Source organism: Oncorhynchus keta, unplaced genomic scaffold, assembly GCF_023373465.1.
Source record: "Oncorhynchus keta strain PuntledgeMale-10-30-2019 unplaced genomic scaffold, Oket_V2 Un_contig_6408_pilon_pilon, whole genome shotgun sequence".
In the NCBI taxonomy this organism is placed as follows: Eukaryota; Metazoa; Chordata; class Actinopteri; order Salmoniformes; family Salmonidae; genus Oncorhynchus; species Oncorhynchus keta.
Genome location: NW_026288846.1, coordinates 114,904 through 134,143, shown reverse-complemented (window position 1 = coordinate 134,143; position 19,240 = coordinate 114,904). Strand labels below are relative to the sequence as shown.

Sequence of the window (19,240 nt, the reverse complement as noted above, 5' to 3'; positions counted from 1 at the left end):
TTATTCACTGTGTCAAATCACTTTCTATTTGATCTGTTTTATCTTTACTCTGTAATGTTGGAAAAGGACCTGTCAGTCAGTCACTAAGTCTACACTTTCATTTGTAGGCTACAGTCATAGTGTTATGTAGCTGACAGTCTATATCAGGGGTGCCCAATCCGCCTGTTGAAAGTCTATATCAGGGTTTCCCAATCCGCCTGTTGACAGTCTGTATCAGGGTTTCCCAATCCGCCTGCTGAAAGTCTATATCAGGGTTTCCCAATCCGCCTGCTGACAGTCTATATCAGGGTTTCCCAATCCGCCTGCTGAAAGTCTATATCAGGGTTTCCCAATCCGCCTGTTGACAGTCTATATCAGGGTTTCCCAATCCGCCTGTTGACAGTCTATATCAGGGTTTCCCAATCCGCCTGTTGACAGTCTATATCAGGGTTTCCCAATCCGCCTGCTGAAAGTCTATATCAGGGTTTCCCAATCCGCCTGTTGACAGTCTATATCAGGGTTTCCCAATCCGCCTGCTGAAAGTCTATATCAGGGTTTCCCAATCCGCCTGTTGAAAGTCTATATCAGGGTTTCCCAATCCGCCTGTTGAAAGTCTATATCAGGGTTTCCCAATCCGCCTGTTGACAGTCTATATCAGGGTTTCCCAATCCGCCTGTTGACAGTCTATATCAGGGTTTCCCAATCCGCCTGCTGAAAGTCTATATCAGGGTTTCCCAATCCGCCTGCTGAAAGTCTATATCAGGGTTTCCCAATCCGCCTGTTGACAGTCTATATCAGGGTTTCCCAATCCGCCTGTTGACAGTCTATATCAGGGTTTCCCAATCCGCCTGTTGACAGTCTATATCAGGGTTTCCCAATCCGCCTGTTGACAGTCTATATCAGGGTTTCCCAATCCGCCTGTTGACAGTCTATATCAGGGTTTCCCAATCCGCCTGCTGAAAGTCTATATCAGGGTTTCCCAATCCGCCTGCTGAAAGTCTATATCAGGGTTTCCCAATCCGCCTGTTGACAGTCTATATCAGGGTTTCCCAATCCGCCTGTTGACAGTCTATATCAGGGTTTCCCAATCCGCCTGTTGACAGTCTATATCAGGGTTTCCCAATCCGCCTGTTGACAGTCTATATCAGGGTTTCCCAATCCGCCTGTTGACAGTCTATATCAGGGTTTCCCAATCCGCCTGTTGACAGTCTATATCAGGGTTTCCCAATCCGCCTGTTGACAGTCTATATCAGGGTTGCCCAATCCGCCTGCTGAAAGTCTATATCAGGGTTTCCCAATCCGCCTGCTGAAAGTCTATATCAGGGTTTCCCAATGAGCCTGTTGACAGTCTATATCAGGGTTTCCCAATCCGCCTGTTGAAAGTCTATATCAGGTTTCCCAATCCGCCTGCTGAAAGTCTATATCAGGGTTTCCCAATCCGCCTGTTGACAGTCTATATCAGGGTTTCCCAATCCGCCTGTTGAAAGTCTATATCAGGGTTTCCCAATCCGCCTGCTGAAAGTCTATATCAGGGTTTCCCAATCCGCCTGTTGACAGTCTATATCAGGGTTTCCCAATCCGCCTGTTGAAAGTCTATATCAGGGTTTCCAATCCGCCTGTTGAAAGTCTATATCAGGGGTGCCCAATCCGCCTGCTGAAAGTCTATATCAGGGTTTCCCAATCCGCCTGTTGACAGTCTATATCAGGGTTTCCCAATCCGCCTGCTGAAAGTCTATATCAGGGTTTCCCAATCCGCCTGTTGACAGTCTATATCAGGGTTGCCCAATCCGCCTGCTGAAAGTCTATATCAGGGTTTCCCAATCCGCCTGCTGAAAGTCTATATCAGGGTTTCCCAATCCGCCTGTTGAAAGTCTATATCAGGGTTTCCCAATCCGCCTGTTGACAGTCTATATCAGGGTTTCCCAATCCGCCTGTTGACAGTCTATATCAGGGTTTCCCAATCCGCCTGTTGACAGTCTATATCAGGGTTTCCCAATCCGCCTGCTGAAAGTCTATATCAGGGTTTCCCCCAATCCGCCTGTTGACAGTCTATATCAGGGTTTCCCAATCCGCCTGTTGACAGTCTATATCAGGGTTTCCCAATCCGCCTGTTGACAGTCTATATCAGGGTTGCCCAATCCGCCTGCTGAAAGTCTATATCAGGGTTTCCCAATCCGCCTGTTGACAGTCTATATCAGGGTTTCCCAATCCGCCTGTTGAAAGTCTATATCAGGGTTTCCCAATCCGCCTGCTGAAAGTCTATATCAGGGTTTCCCAATCCGCCTGTTGACAGTCTATATCAGGGTTTCCCAATCCGCCTGTTGAAAGTCTATATCAGGGTTTCCCAATCCGCCTGTTGAAAGTCTATATCAGGGGTGCCCAATCCGCCTGCTGAAAGTCTATACCAGGGTTTCCCAATCCGCCTGTTGACAGTCTATATCAGGGTTTCCCAATCCGCCTGCTGAAAGTCTATATCAGGGTTTCCCAATCCGCCTGTTGACAGTCTATATCAGGGTTTCCCAATCCGCCTGTTGAAAGTCTATATCAGGGTTTCCCAATCCGCCTGCTGAAAGTCTATATCAGGGTTTCCCAATCCGCCTGCTGAAAGTCTATATCAGGGTTTCCCAATCCGCCTGTTGACAGTCTATATCAGGGTTTCCCAATCCGCCTGTTGACAGTCTATATCAGGGTTTCCCAATCCGCCTGTTGACAGTCTATATCAGGGTTTCCCAATCCGCCTGCTGAAAGTCTATATCAGGGTTTCCCAATCCGCCTGTTGACAGTCTATATCAGGGTTTCCCAATCCGCCTGTTGACAGTCTATATCAGGGTTTCCCAATCCGCCTGTTGAAAGTCTATATCAGGGTTGCCCAATCCGCCTGCTGAAAGTCTATATCAGGGTTTCCCAATCCGCCTGTTGAAAGTCTATATCAGGGTTTCCCAATCCGCCTGCTGAAAGTCTATATCAGGGTTTCCCAATCCGCCTGTTGACAGTCTATATCAGGGTTTCCCAATCCGCCTGTTGAAAGTCTATATCAGGGTTTCCCAATCCGCCTGCTGAAAGTCTATATCAGGGTTTCCCAATCCGCCTGTTGACAGTCTATATCAGGGTTTCCCAATCCGCCTGTTGACAGTCTATATCAGGGTTTCCCAATCCGCCTGTTGACAGTCTATATCAGGGTTTCCCAATCCGCCTGTTGACAGTCTATATCAGGGTTTCCCAATCCGCCTGTTGAAAGTCTATATCAGGGTTGCCCAATCCGCCTGCTGAAAGTCTATATCAGGGTTTCCCAATCCGCCTGCTGAAAGTCTATATCAGGGTTTCCCAATCCGCCTGTTGACAGTCTATATCAGGGTTTCCCAATCCGCCTGCTGAAAGTCTATATCAGGGTTTCCCAATCCGCCTGTTGAAAGTCTATATCAGGGTTTCCCAATCCGCCTGCTGAAAGTCTATATCAGGGTTTCCCAATCCGCCTGTTGACAGTCTATATCAGGGTTTCCCAATCCGCCTGTTGAAAGTCTATATCAGGGTTTCCCAATCCGCCTGCTGAAAGTCTATATCAGGGTTTCCCAATCCGCCTGTTGACAGTCTATATCAGGGTTTCCCAATCCGCCTGTTGAAAGTCTATATCAGGGTTTCCCAATCCGCCTGTTGAAAGTCTATATCAGGGGTGCCCAATCCGCCTGCTGAAAGTCTATATCAGGGTTTCCCAATCCGCCTGCTGAAAGTCTATATCAGGGTTTCCCAATCCGCCTGTTGAAAGTCTATATCAGGGTTTCCCAATCCGCCTGTTGAAAGTCTATATCAGGGGTGCCCAATCCGCCTGCTGAAAGTCTATATCAGGGTTTCCCAATCCGCCTGCTGAAAGTCTATATCAGGGTTTCCCAATCCGCCTGCTGAAAGTCTATATCAGGGTTTCCCAATCCGCCTGCTGAAAGTCTATATCAGGGTTTCCCAATCCGCCTGCTGAAAGTCTATATCAGGGTTTCCCAATCCGCCTGCTGAAAGTCTATATCAGGGTTTCCCAATCCGCCTGCTGAAAGTCTATATCAGGGTTTCCCAATCCGCCTGCTGAAAGTCTATATCAGGGTTTCCCAATCCGCCTGTTGACAGTCTATATCAGGGTTTCCCAATCCGCCTGCTGAAAGTCTATATCAGGGTTTCCCAATCCGCCTGCTGAAAGTCTATATCAGGGTTTCCCAATCCGCCTGCTGAAAGTCTATATCAGGGTTTCCCAATCCGCCTGCTGAAAGTCTATATCAGGGTTTCCCAATCCGCCTGCTGAAAGTCTATATCAGGGTTTCCCAATCCGCCTGCTGAAAGTCTATATCAGGGTTTCCCAATCCGCCTGTTGACAGTCTATATCAGGGTTTCCCAATCCGCCTGCTGAAAGTCTATATCAGGGTTTCCCAATCCGCCTGTTGACAGTCTATATCAGGGTTTCCCAATCCGCCTGCTGAAAGTCTATATCAGGGTTTCCCAATCCGCCTGCTGAAAGTCTATATCAGGGTTTCCCAATCCGCCTGCTGAAAGTCTATATCAGGGTTTCCCAATCCGCCTGTTGACAGTCTATATCAGGGTTTCCCAATCCGCCTGCTGAAAGTCTATATCAGGGTTTCCCAATCCGCCTGCTGAAAGTCTATATCAGGGTTTCCCAATCCGCCTGTTGACAGTCTATATCAGGTTGCCCAATCCGCCTGCTGAAAGTCTATATCAGGGTTTCCCAATCCGCCTGTTGACAGTCTATATCAGGTTGCCCAATCCGCCTGCTGAAAGTCTATATCAGGGTTTCCCAATCCGCCTGCTGAAAGTCTATATCAGGGTTTCCCAATCCGCCTGTTGACAGTCTATATCAGGTTGCCCAATCCGCCTGTTGAAAGTCTATATCAGGGTTTTCCAATCCGCCTGCTGAAAGTCTATATCAGGGTTTCCCAATCCGCCTGTTGACAGTCTATATCAGGGTTTCCCAATCCGCCTGTTGACAGTCTATATCAGGGTTGCCCAATCCGCCTGTTGACAGTCTATATCAGGGTTTCCCAATCCGCCTGCTGAAAGTCTATATCAGGGTTTCCCAATCCGCCTGCTGACAGTCTATATCAGGTTGCCCAATCCGCCTGCTGAAAGTCTATATCAGGGTTTCCCAATCCGCCTGCTGAAAGTCTATATCAGGGTTTCCCAATCCGCCTGTTGACAGTCTATATCAGGGTTTCCCAATCCGCCTGCTGAAAGTCTATATCAGGGTTTCCCAATCCGCCTGCTGAAAGTCTATATCAGGGTTTCCCAATCCGCCTGTTGACAGTCTATATCAGGTTGCCCAATCCGCCTGCTGAAAGTCTATATCAGGGTTTCCCAATCCGCCTGTTGACAGTCTATATCAGGTTGCCCAATCCGCCTGCTGAAAGTCTATATCAGGGTTTCCCAATCCGCCTGCTGAAAGTCTATATCAGGGTTTCCCAATCCGCCTGTTGACAGTCTATATCAGGGTTTCCCAATCCGCCTGCTGAAAGTCTATATCAGGGTTTCCCAATCCGCCTGTTGACAGTCTATATCAGGGTTTCCCAATCCGCCTGCTGAAAGTCTATATCAGGGTTTCCCAATCCGCCTGCTGAAAGTCTATATCAGGGTTTCCCAATCCGCCTGCTGAAAGTCTATATCAGGGTTTCCCAATCCGCCTGTTGACAGTCTATATCAGGGTTTCCCAATCCGCCTGTTGACAGTCTATATCAGGGTTTCCCAATCCGCCTGCTGAAAGTCTATATCAGGGTTTCCCAATCCGCCTGTTGACAGTCTATATCAGGTTGCCCAATCCGCCTGCTGAAAGTCTATATCAGGGTTTCCCAATCCGCCTGCTGAAAGTCTATATCAGGGTTTCCCAATCCGCCTGTTGAAAGTCTATATCAGGGTTTCCCAATCCGCCTGCTGAAAGTCTATATCAGGGTTTCCCAATCCGCCTGCTGAAAGTCTATATCAGGGTTTCCCAATCCGCCTGCTGAAAGTCTATATCAGGGTTTCCCAATCCGCCTGCTGAAAGTCTATATCAGGGTTTCCCAATCCGCCTGCTGAAAGTCTATATCAGGGTTTCCCAATCCGCCTGGAGAAAGAAAGTCTATATCAGGGTTTCCCAATCCGCCTGCTGAAAGTCTATATCAGGGTTTCCCAATCCGCCTGCTGAAAGTCTATATCAGGGTTTCCGCCTGCTGATCCGCCTGTTGACAGTCTATATCAGGGTTTCCCAATCCGCCTGTTGACAGTCTATATCAGGTTGCCCAATCCGCCTGCTGAAAGTCTATATCAACGGGAGAACATTCCCAATCCGCCTGCTGAAAGTCTATATCAGGGTTTCCCAATCCGCCTGCTGAAAGTCTGTATCAGGGTTTCCCAATCCGCCTGCTGAAAGTCTATATCAGGGTTTCCCAATCCGCCTGCTGAAAGTCTATATCAGGGTTTCCCAATCCGCCTGCTGAAAGTCTATATCAGGGTTTCCCAATCCGCCTGTTGACAGTCTATATCAGGTTGCCCAATCCGCCTGTTGAAAGTCTATATCAGGGTTTTCCAATCCGCCTGCTGAAAGTCTATATCAGGGGTGCCCAATTTATATTTCAAATTCAGGCTGTAACACAACAAAATATGGAAAAAGTCAAAGGGTGTGAATACTTTCCTGAAGGCTCTGTAAATACACTAGACATAATATCTTATGGAGAACGTGTGACGGAGAACGTGTAATGGAGAACGTGTAATGGAGAACATGTAATGGAGAACGTGTAATGGAGAATGTGGGAGAACATGTAATGGAGAACGTAAATGGAGAAAATGTAATGGAGAACGTTGTAATGGAGAACGGAGAAGGTGTTGGAGAAAATAAATACAGAACGTATGACGGAGAACCTGGGAGAACTGGGAAGGAGAACCCTGGGTTGCCTGGGGAGGAGAACCCTGTGCCTGGGAGGAGAACCCTGGGTTGCCTGACGGAGAACCCTGGGTGAAGGAGAACCCTGGGTTGCGACAGAGAACGGGTGAAGGGAGAGATCCCTGGGTTGCCAGAGAGATCCCTGGGTGCCTGGGAGAGATCGTGATATAAGCTTTAAAAAGATCCCTGGGTTGCAGACAGCCGCTGGCTGCCTGGGAAGATCCCTTGACTTGGACATAATGTTTTTGCCAACACCTTTAACCAACTAAACAGCTGCTCTTAGTGAGATCCCTGGTTCCCTGGGAGGCTATCGTTGAAGTGTAAACTCTATCATCCAATTAGAATCCCTGTGGGGAGGTCAATCCCTAATTGCCTAAAATCCCTCTACCAAAATCTATTTATTTTTAAATGTTGCCTTTATCAATCACCTGATAAGGTGTTGTGAAAAAATAAATACATTGCTAACATATGATGGTAGTCCCTGGGTTGCCTGGGAGGAGATCCCTGGGTTGCCTGGGAGGAGATCCCTGGGTTGCCTGGGAGGAGATCCCTGGGTTGCCTGGGAGGAGATCCCTGGGTTGCCTGGGAGGAGATCCCTGGGTTGCCTGGGAGGAGATCCCTGGGTTGCCTGGGAGGAGATCCCTGGGTTGCCTGGGAGGAGATCCCTGGGTTGCCTGGGAGGAGATCCCTGGGTTGCCTGGGAGGAGATCCCTGGGTTGCCTGGGAGGAGATCCCTGGGTTGCCTGGGAGGAGATCCCTGGGTTGCCTGGGAGGAGATCCCTGGGTTGCCTGGGAGGAGATCCCTGGGTTGCCTGGGAGGAGATCCCTGGGTTGCCTGGGAGGAGATCCCTGGGTTGCCTGGGAGGAGATCCCTGGGTTGCCTGGGAGGAGATCCCTGGGTTGCCTGGGAGGAGATCCCTGGGTTGCCTGGGAGGAGATCCCTGGGTTGCCTGGGAGGAGATCCCTGGGTTGCCTGGGAGGAGATCCCTGGGTTGCCTGGGAGGAGATCCCTGAGCTGGAAAAGGATGAAGATCCCTGAGCTAGAAAAGGATGAAGATCCCTGATCTAGAAAAGGATGAAGATCCCTGATCTAAAGTATCATGTGCAGCAATGGAGGCTCCACACAGGAGGAAGGGGAGGACCAGCCTCAGTGAATTTCATAAATATAAAAATTGTGAAACATTTAAAGTTATCCTTTTTAGATAAAACTATACTAAATATAATGTATTTTAAAAAACACTGTTTTGCAAAGAAGGTCTACAGTAGCCTCAACAACACTCTGTAGGGTAGCACCATGGTGTAGCCGGAGGACAGCTAGCTTCCGTCCTCCTCTGGGTACATTGATTTCAATACAAAACTTAGGAGGCTCATGGTTCTCACCCCTTTCCATAGAATTACACAGTAATAATGACAACTTCCAGAGGATGTCCTCCAACCTATCAGAGCTCTTGCAGCATGAACTGATATGTTGTCTACCCAATCAAAGGATCAGAGAATATTTCTAGTACTGAAAGCATAAGCTACAGCTAGCTAGTTGACTCAGAGAGAGAGACAATAGTTTTTAAATTAATATATTCCAAAATGAAGGAGAAGCAGAGAAATAGAGAGTCATTTTTTTCAGTTTCACTTGTTTTAGCTAGCAAACGCAGCTAGCTAATTTAGCGCACTGAAACACCCTGCCACAGCCATCCATTCTTGTCCCCCAGCAATGCGATGGTCTGTGTGCCTCTCGTTACTGTGTGTGTGTGTGTGTCCATGCGTATATACCTTGTGCAGCCATCCGTTCTTGTCCCCGAGCAGAGCGATGGTGTGGCCGGCCTCGGTAGTGGTGGTGACCGCGGTGAGTAGAGTGTCCCTGGTCAGAGAGGGGGTGGCTGACAGGGGAACCGCAGAGGCGATGGGGCTGGGGGTGTGTTCCCCTCCACACGGGTACTTCTTTAACGAATCCTAAAGAAAAGAAGAGTCAGAGGTGATTGGTTGATTAAAATACATATAAAAGCGATCCGGCAAAAGACAACATTATGACATCACTGTATTCTCTATCAGAAAGACAACATTATGACATCACTGTATTCTGTATCAGAAAGACAACATTATGACATCACTGTATTCTGTATCAGAAAGACAACATTATGACATCACTGTATTCTGTATCAGAAAGACAACATTATGACATCACTGTATTCTCTATCAGAAAGACAACATTATGACATCACTGTATTCTGTATCAGATAGACAACATTATGACATCACTGTATTCTGTATCAGAAAGACAACATTATGACATCACTGTATTCTGTATCAGAAAGACAACATTATGACATCACTGTATTCTGTATCAGAAAGACAACATTATGACATCACTGTATTCTGTATCAGAAAGACAACATTATGACATCACTGTATTCTGTATCAGAAAGACAACATTATGACATCACTGTATTCTGTCATGACTCTCCTGGTCGAGGATCAAAGGCCTCAGATCAGCTTAGTAAATAGCTCACAACAACCTCACCCTCTTACCCACAGAAGGAGAGGAGGGGGTGGGCCGGTTTTGACACCTTAACACTCGGTCGTAAATTAAAGCAGGAGGGGGAATCTCTCCCTTTGCTCCTCAGTATTGGGAAAGGAATGTCTTTGTTACAGAGACAAACTATAACACCCAAAGAGAGAACTTTCAAACGATATTTTTTAAGATATGAATGTTAAGAACGGTCTGTGGAGATCTGAAGAATAAATCAGGACATATTGTTTATTATTTTGTGACGTTATTGAGAGGAGGGAAACACATTCAAATCAAATGTTATTTGTCAAATGCTCCAAACACCTTACAGTGAAATCACTTATTCTCTAACCAACAATACCTAAAAAGTCTGGGTAGCCATTTGACTGGGAGATGGATTCACCTTCAGCAGGACAATAACCTAAAACAAATGACATCAATGGTGTTGCTTACCAAGACAACATTGAATGTTATTCTGATCAGAAAGTTACAGTTTTGACTTAAATCAGCTTGAAAATCTATGACAACTGAAAATTGGTGTCAGAAACGATCAACAACCGACATCACAGAGCTTGAAGAATGTTTGAAAGAATAATGTACAAATCTTATTCTGTATCAAAGCTCATAAGAATCACTTATTCCCAGAAAGACTCTGGAGTCACTGTATTCTGTCAAAGGTGATGTATTGACTCAGGACTGGGAATACTTCTCATTTATTTCATTTTCAATATATTTGCTAAACATTCAAAAATATATTTTTTCACTTTGTCATTATTTTTTTTATATATTTTGTTAACCTTTATTTAATGACATTATCTTTATTTAACCAGGCAAGTCAGTTAAGAACATATTCTTATTTTCAATGACAGCCTGGGAACAGTGGGTTAACTGTTAACAGGGGCAGAACGGGGATTCGAACTTGCAACCTTTCGGTTACTAGTCCAAAGCTCTAACCACTAGGCTACCCTGCCGCCCCATGGTGTAGTGTGTGTAGATGGCGGAGAAAAAAATATATTTTATCCATCGTGTAGTCAGGCTGGAACAACAACATGTGGAATAAGCCAATACTTTCTGAAGATAGTGTATAGTGATGTGTATAGTGATGTGTATAGTGTATAGTGATGTGTATAGTGATGTGTATAGTGATGTGTATATGGATGTGTATAGTGTATAGTGATGTGTATAGTGATGTGTGTATGAGTGATAGTGATTATAGTCACTGTATTCTGTATAGTGATGTGTATCAGAAAGAGAAAGACATTATGACATCACTATTCTGTATCAGAAAGACAACATGTATATGGATGTGTATAGTGGATGTGTATAGTGATGTGTATAGTGATGTGTATAGTGATGTGTATAGTGATGTGTATAGTGATGTGTATAGTGATGTGTATAGTGATGTGTATAGTGATGTGTATAGTGTATAGTGATGTGTATAGTGATGTGTATAGTGATGTGTGTAGTGATGTGTATAGTGATGTGTATAGTGATGTGTATAGTGATGTGTATAGTGATGTGTATAGTGATGTGTATATTGATGTGTATAGTGATGTGTATAGTGATGTGTATAGTGATGTGTAATAGTGATGTGTAATAGTGTATAGTGATGTGTATAGTGATGTGTATAGTGATGTGTATAGTGATGTGTATAGTGATGTGTATAGTGATGTGTATAGTGATGTGTATAGTGTATATGGATGTGTATAGTAATGTGTATAGTAATGTGTATATTGATGTGTATAGTATATAGTAATGTGTATAGTGATGTGTATAGTGATGTGTATATTGTATAGTGATGTTATAGTGATGTGTATAGTGTATTGTGATGTGTATAGTGATGTATAGTGATGTGTCTAGTATATAGTGATGTGTATATTTAGTGATGTGTATAGTGATGTCTATAGTGTATTGTGATGTGTATAGTGATGTGTCTAGTATATAGTGATGTGTATAGTGTATAGTGATGTGTATAGTGATCGTATATAGTATATATCGTATATAGTGATGTGTATAGTGATGTGTATAGTATATAGTGATGTGTATAGTGATGTGTATAGTGATGTGTCTAGTATATAGTGATGGTATAGTGATGTGTATAGTGATGTGTATATTGTATAGTGATGTGTATAGTGATGTGTATAGTGTATTGTGATGTGTATAGTGATGTGTATAGTGATGTGTATATATAGTGATGTGTATAGTGTATAGTGATGTGTATAGTGATGTGTATCGTATATAGTGATGTGTATAGTGATGTGTATAGTGTATAGTGATGTGTATCGTGTATAGTGATGTGTATAGTGATGTGTATAGTATATAGTGATGTGTATAGTGATGTGTATAGTATATAGTGATGTGTATAGTGATGTGTATAGTATATAGTGATGTGTATAGTGATGTGTCTAGTATATAGTGATGTGTCTAGTATATAGTGATGTGTATAGTGAATAGTGATGTGTATAGTGATGTGTATAGTGTATAGTGATGTGTATATTGATGTGTATAGTGATGTGTATAGTGATGTGTATAGTGTATATTGATGTGTATAGTGATGTGTATAGTGATGTGTATAGTGATGTGTATAGTGTATAGTGATGTGTATAGTGATGTGTATAGTGTATATAGTGATGTGTATGCAGGGCCCATCTGTGAAAGAGATGGTCTAGTGATGTGTATATGAAGTGATGTGCATAGTGATGTGTATATTGATGTGTATAGTGATGTGTATAGTGATGTGTATAGTGATAGTGATGTGTATGTGTATATTGATGTGTATAGTGATGTGTATAGTGTATAGTGATGTGTATAGTGATGTGTATATTGATGTGTATATTGATGTGTGTAGTGATGTGTATAGTGTATATTGATGTGTATAGTGATGTGTATAGTGATGTGTATGTGTATAGTGATGTGTATAGTGATGTGTATAGTGATGTGTAGTGATGTGTATAGTGATGTGTATAGTGATGTGTATAGTGTATATTGATGTGTATGCAGGGCCCATCTGTGAAAGTGACCTGTGTCTCAGTGACTCCCTGTCCAAATAAAGGTGATGTGCATATGATGTGTATAGTGATGTGTATAGTGATGTGTATAGTGATAGTGATGTGATGTGTATAGTGATGTGTATAGTGATGTGTATAGAGTATAGTGATGTGTATAGTGATGTGTATATTGATGTGTATAGTGATGTGTATAGTGATGTGTATAGTGATGTGTATAGTGATGTGTATGAGTGTATATTGATGTGATGTGTATAGTGATGTGTATAGTGATGTGTATAGCATGACTGTGTAAATAAAGTGATGTGTATATTGATGTGTATAGTGATGTGTATAGTGTATAGTGATGTGTATGATGTATAGTGATGTGTATAGTGATGTGTATAGTGATGTGTATAGTGATGTGTATAGTGATGTGTATAGTGATGTGTATAGTGTATAGTGATGTGTATAGTGATGTGTATAGTGATGTGTATAGTGATGTGTGAAGTGTATAGTGATGTGTATAGTGATGTGTATAGTGATGTGTATAGTGTATAGTGATGTGTATAGTGTATAGTGATGTGTATAGTGATGTGTATAGTGATGTGTATAGTGATGTGTATAGTGATGTGTATAGTGATGTGTATAGTGATGTGTATAGTGATGTGTATAGTGATGTGTATAGTGATGTGTATAGTGATGTGTATAGTGATGTGTATAGTGTATGTGTATAGTGATGTGTATAGTGTGTAGTGATGTGTATAGTGATGTGTGTAGTGATGTGTATAGTGTATATTGATGTGTATGCAGGGCCCATCTGTGAAAGAGACCTTGGTCTCAGCATGACTCCCTGTCCAAATAAAGGTGATGTGCATATTGATGTGTATAGTGATGTGTATAGTGATGTGTATAGTGTATAGTGATGTGTATAGTGATGTGTATAGTGATGTGTATAGTGATGTGTATAGTGATGTGTATAGTGATGTGTATAGTGTATAGTGATGTGTAATAGTGTATAGTGATGTGTAATAGTGTATAGTGATGTGTATAGTGATGTGTATAGTGATGTGTATAGTGATGTGTATAGTGATGTGTATAGTGATGTGTATAGTGATGTGTATAGTGTATAGTGATGTGTATAGTGATGTGTATAGTGTATAGTGATGTGTCTAGTGATGTGTAATAGTGTATAGTGATGTGTATAGTGTATAGTGATGTGTATAGTGTATAGTGATGTGTATAGTGTATAGTGATGTGCATAGTGTATAGTGATGTGTAATAGTGATGTGTAATAGTGTATAGTGATGTGTATAGTGATGTGTATAGTGATGTGTATAGTGATGTGTATAGTGATGTGTATAGTGATGTGTATAGTGATGTGTATAGTGATGTGTATAGTGTATAGTGATGTGTATAGTGATGTGTATAGTGATGTGATGTGTATAGTGATGTGTAGTGTATAGTGATGTGTATAGTGATGTGTATAGTGATGTGTATAGTGATGTGTATAGTGATGTGTATAGTGATGTGTATAGTGATGTGTATAGTGATGTGTATAGTGTATAGTGATGTGTATAGTGATGTGTATAGTGATGTGTATAGTGATGTGTATAGTGATGTGTATAGTGATGTGTATAGTGATGTGTATAGTGATGTGTATAGTGATGTGTATAGTGATGTGTATAGTGATGTGTATAGTGATGTGTATAGTGATGTGTATAGTGATGTGTATAGTGATGTGTATAGTGATGTGTATAGTGATGTGTGTAGTGATGTGTATAGTGTATAGTGATGTGTATAGTGATGTGTATAGTGATGTGTATAGTGATGTGTATGGTGATGTGTATAGTGATGTGTGTAGTGATGTGTATAGTGATGTGTATAGTGATGTGTATAGTGATGTGTATAGTGATGTGTATAGTGATGTGTATAGTGATGTGTATAGTGATGTGTATAGTGTATAGTGATGTGTATAGTGATGTGTATAGTGATGTGTATAGTGATGTGTATAGTGATGTGTATAGTGTATAGTGATGTGTATAGTTTATAGTGATGTGTCTAGTGATGTGTCCAAATAAAGGTGAAATAATAAAACATTTACAAAAACTTTATTGTTCTTGTGGAGTAACACTGTCCTACTGTATTAGTGAGTATAATAAATAAAGGTTAAAGGTTATGCAGATGGTCAGTCGATTGACCGTGTCAGTGATAACATTATGCAGATGGTCAGTGATAGTTATGCAGATGGTCAGTGATGTGTATATGTAGATGGTCAGATGATAGCGTTATGCAGATGGTCAGTGATGTGTATGCAGATGGTCAGTGATAGCGTTATAGATGGTCAGTGATGTATAGATGGTCAGTTATAGCATTATGCAGATGGTCAGTTGATTGATCGTGATCATAGTGTATAGTGATATGCAGATGGTGAGTTGATAGCGTTATGCAGATGGTCAGTGATGTGTAATATGAGATGGTCAGTTGATAGCGTTATGCAGATGGTCAGTTGATAGCGTTATGCAGATGGTCAGTTGATAGCGTTATAGCAGATGGTCAGTTGATAGCATTATGCAGATGGTCAGTTGATTGATCGTGTCAGTTGATAACGTTATGCAGATGGTCAGTTGATAGCATTATGCAGATGGTCAGATTGATGGTCAGTTGATAGCGTTATGCAGATGGTCAGTTGATAGCGTTATGCAGATGGTCAGATGATAGCGTTATGCAGATGGTCAGTTGATAGCGTTATGCAGATGGTCAGTTGATAGCGTTATGCAGATGGTCAGTTGATAGCGTTATGCAGATGGTCAGTTGATAGCGTTATGCAGATGGTCAGTTGATAGCGTTAAGCAGATGGTCAGTTGATAGCGTTAAGCAGATGGTCAGTTGATAGCGTTATGCAGATGGTCAGTTGATAGCGTTATGCAGATGGTCAGTTGATAGCGTTATGCAGATGGTCAGTTGATAGCGTTATGCAGATGGTCAGTTGATAGCGTTATGCAGATGGTCAGTTGATAGCGTTATGCAGATGGTCAGTTGATAGCGTTATGCAGATGGTCAGTTGATAGCGTTATGCAGATGGTCAGTTGATTGATGCAGATGGTCAGTTGATAACATTATGCAGATGGTCAGTTGATAGTGTTATGCAGATGGTCAGTTGATAGCGTTATGCAGATGGTCAGTTGATAGCGTTATGCAGATGGTCAGTTGATAGCGTTATGCAGATGGTCAGTTGATTGATCGTTATCAGATGGTCATTATGCAGATGGTCAGTTGATAACGTTATGCAGATGGTCAGTTGATAGCGTTATGCAGATGGTCAGTTGATAGCGTTATGCAGATGGCCAGTTGATAGCGTTATGCAGATGGTCAGATGAGTGATTACTTTAAACTTTTTACTACTTCAGTTGTTTAGTAGTTCCACCCCTAAAATGTGCTTGGTTACAGTAGATAATCCCCTAATGGATCAAGAGCCTTGCTGGCTAATATTTGTTTTGTTCGTACATCAAACCGTGATTAGCATTTTTGTTTTTAGTTACTTGTATATAGTTCAGGTCAGAAACTGTACAAAAACGTTCGCAATGCGCTTGTTGGCATTTAATTAGCATTCTCTATGCGATTTTACATGTACTTGTTAGCATTGCTAACCTTCGGGGGCGTGTCCAGAGATCAGTAAAACAAACAGGGTCAGAGATTTGGGTCGGAGAAACTCAGGCAGATGTAGGATTTGAGTAAGATTTATTCATGCCCAAAGAGCATTTAACATCATACAACAGAATTTGTATGATTTAAAGCTGGATCTAAATTTGGGTAAAACAAAATGCATGGTATTGTCAAATGCCAGACATGTTACTAATCATGTCATTGCTACATTTGCTGGACATAATATAGAGCAAGTTAAAGTGTACAAAGATTTGGGTGTGTGGGTTGATGATAAACTGAGCTTCACTGTGCATGTAGAGAACTCGATATGGAAGCTCAAACTGAGAATAGGTTTTTATTACCGGGATAAGGCTTGTTTTTCCTCTGGAGGCCAGGAAGGAGCTGGTACGATGTACATTACTGTCGGTTTTAGATTGTAGTGATGTTATATACATGCAGGCCTCAACCACTACCCTGAGAGCACTTGATTCAGTGTATCATGCAGCCCACAGCCACGACCCTGAGAGGACTTGATTCAGTGTATCGTGCAGCCCACAGCCACGACCCTGAGAGCACTTGATTCAGTGTATCATGCAGCCCACAGCCACTACCATGAGAGCACTTGATTCAGTGTATCCTGCAGCCCACAGCCACGACCCTGAGAGGACTTGATTCAGTGTATCGTGCAGCCCTCAGCCACTACCCTGAGAGGACTTGATTCAGTGTATCGTGCAGCCCACAGCCACGACCCTGAGAGGACTTGATTCAGTGTATCATGCAGCCCACAGCCACGACCCTGAGAGGACTTGATTCAGTGTATCGTGCAGCCCACAGCCACTACCCTGAGAGCACTTGATTCAGTGTATCATGCAGCCCACAGCCACGACCCTGAGAGGACTTGATTCAGTGTATCATGCAGCCCACAGCCACGACCCTGAGAGGACTTGATTCAGTGTATCATGCAGCCCACAGCCACGACCCTGAGAGCACTTGATTCAGTGTATCATGCAGCCCACAGCCACTACCCTGAGAGCACTTGATTCAGTGTATCATGCAGCCCACAGCCACGACCCTGAGAGGACTTGATTCAGTGTATCATGCAGCCCACAGCCACGACCCTGAGAGGACTTGATTCAGTGTATCATGCAGCCCACAGCCACGACCCTGAGAGCACTTGATTCAGTGTATCATGCAGCCCACAGCCACGACCCTGAGAGCACTTGATTCAGTGTATCATGCAGCCCACAGCCACGACCCTGAGAGCACTTGATTCAGTGTATCATGCAGCCCACAGCCACGACCCTGAGAGCACTTGATTCAGTGTATCATGCAGCCCACAGCCACGACCCTGAGAGGACTTGATTCAGTTTATCATGCAGCCCACAGCCATGAGAGCACTTGATTCAGTGTATCATGCAGCCCACAGCCACGACCCTGAGAGCACTTGATTCAGTGTATCATGCAGCCCACAGCCACGACCCTGAGAGCACTTGATTCAGTGTATCATGCAGCCCACAGCCACGACCCTGAGAGCACTTGATTCAGTGTATCATGCAGCCCACAGCCACGACCCTGAGAGCACTTGATTCAGTGTATCATGCAGCCCACAGCCACGACCCTGAGAGCACTTGATTCAGTGTATCATGCAGCCCACAGCCACGACCCTGAGAGGACTTGATTCAGTGTATCATGCAGCCCACAGCCACGACCCTGAGAGGACTTGATTCAGTGTATCATGCAGCCCTCAGGTTCATTACCAATCAGAAACGTCTAACACATCATTGTGAGCTCTACAGCGCTGTTGGCTGGTCGTCATTGACCTTGCGTAGGCTTAAACACTGGTATACACACTGAGCTGCTGTGTGTGTGTGTGTGTGTCTAGTTACATTTACATTACATTAGTTACACTTGGGCAGGCATTAGCACTAGGCCTACACACTGAGCTGCTGTGTGTGTGTGTGTGTGTGTGTGTGTGTGTGTGTGTGTGTGTGTCTCTAGTTACCTTGGGCAGGCGTAGACACCTGGACGACACCTCATACTCTATGTATGCCTCCTCCTGTCCCGTCCTTCCTCTTCCTCCCTCTGTATAGCACAGCTCCTGGGCCCTCTGCAGCGACGCATCCAGCTCTGACATCCCATAAACGCACAGCGCCGAGCGACCCGTCGCCGTGGGCGTCGACGCCTGCCCCGCCGCCGTGGCAACGAACAGCGCCGGTCGCCCCTGGTGTTCGGCGAGGGTCGCCCCCTGGGCGAGGTTGTAACCCCCGGAACATTCCAACGGAACCTCCACATAGGAGTAGAAGCTCCGGTCCCCGGCGCAGAGACGAGAAACGTAGGTCCGGTACTCCTTCCGGTTCCACATATCCCTCCGCGAGAACAGGAAGTAAACATGGTCGCCATGATGATGCGCGGAGATGAAGTGGTTGTTGTACTCAGAGTAGCTCCCGACAACCAGCTTCCCTAGTTCCTCGTCTTGAGAGAAGGCCTGGTGGGCGGGGGAGGAGCTGGGGGCCAAACGGCGAGTTGTGATTGGTGGGATGTCGCTGGGGCCTTTACTGGTGTAGCCACGCCCCACCAGCATAAGCCCCACACCCTTTTGGTTCAAGACCACACCCACGGTGGAGACGCGGGGGTCGTTGGCGGCGACGTACTGCGTGTCCACCGGGTTGGAGGATTGGTACAGTACCTCGGACACATTATCCAGACTCCTCTTCTCACAGATACCCTGGAACAGGGTTCCACACACGATCAGGCTCCTCGCCCCGACCTCTGACCCTGCTGAGGCCAGACCCTCCTCTAGCAGAAGGATCTTATTAGCGTTGGGGGTCAGGTGTGCGGTACTGCAGTCCTTGGGGACGATGGGGGGCAAGCACTCGGCACTGTCCAGTTTGGGGCCAGTCTGACTGGAGGAGAGCACCTAGGATAAGTTTAAGGTAACATTAGAGAATAAAAGACTATAAAATACTGTGTTCCAAATGGCTCCTATTCCCTTTAAAGTGCACTACTTTTGACCAGGGCACATAGGGAACACTATATAAGGGAGAGGGGACACTATATATAAGGGAGAGGGGACACTATATATAAGGGAGAGGGGACACTATATAGGGGATAGGGAACACTATATAGGGGATAGGGAACACTATATAAGGGAGAGGGGACACTATATATAAGGGAGAGGGGACACTATATATAAGGGAGAGGGGACACTATATATAAGGGAGA

General features: G+C 44.2%; 1 protein-coding gene across 1 annotated transcript in view; it reads right to left on the bottom strand.

Moving 5' to 3' along the window:
* Nucleotides 1-8,653: 8,653 nt before the first annotated feature.
* The window catches only part of LOC118380820 (plexin-B1-like), a gene marked incomplete at its 3' end in the record, with an annotated part of 119,816 nt that continues 109,229 nt past the window's right edge, over nt 8,654-19,240 (bottom strand). The window contains exons 3-4 of the mRNA XM_052511188.1: nt 18,021-18,935; nt 8,654-8,833 (exon numbers count right to left, since the gene is read on the bottom strand). Of these exons, the coding sequence (XP_052367148.1) occupies nt 8,654-8,833; nt 18,021-18,935 (1,095 nt within the window). The remainder of the gene's footprint in view (nt 8,834-18,020; nt 18,936-19,240) is intronic.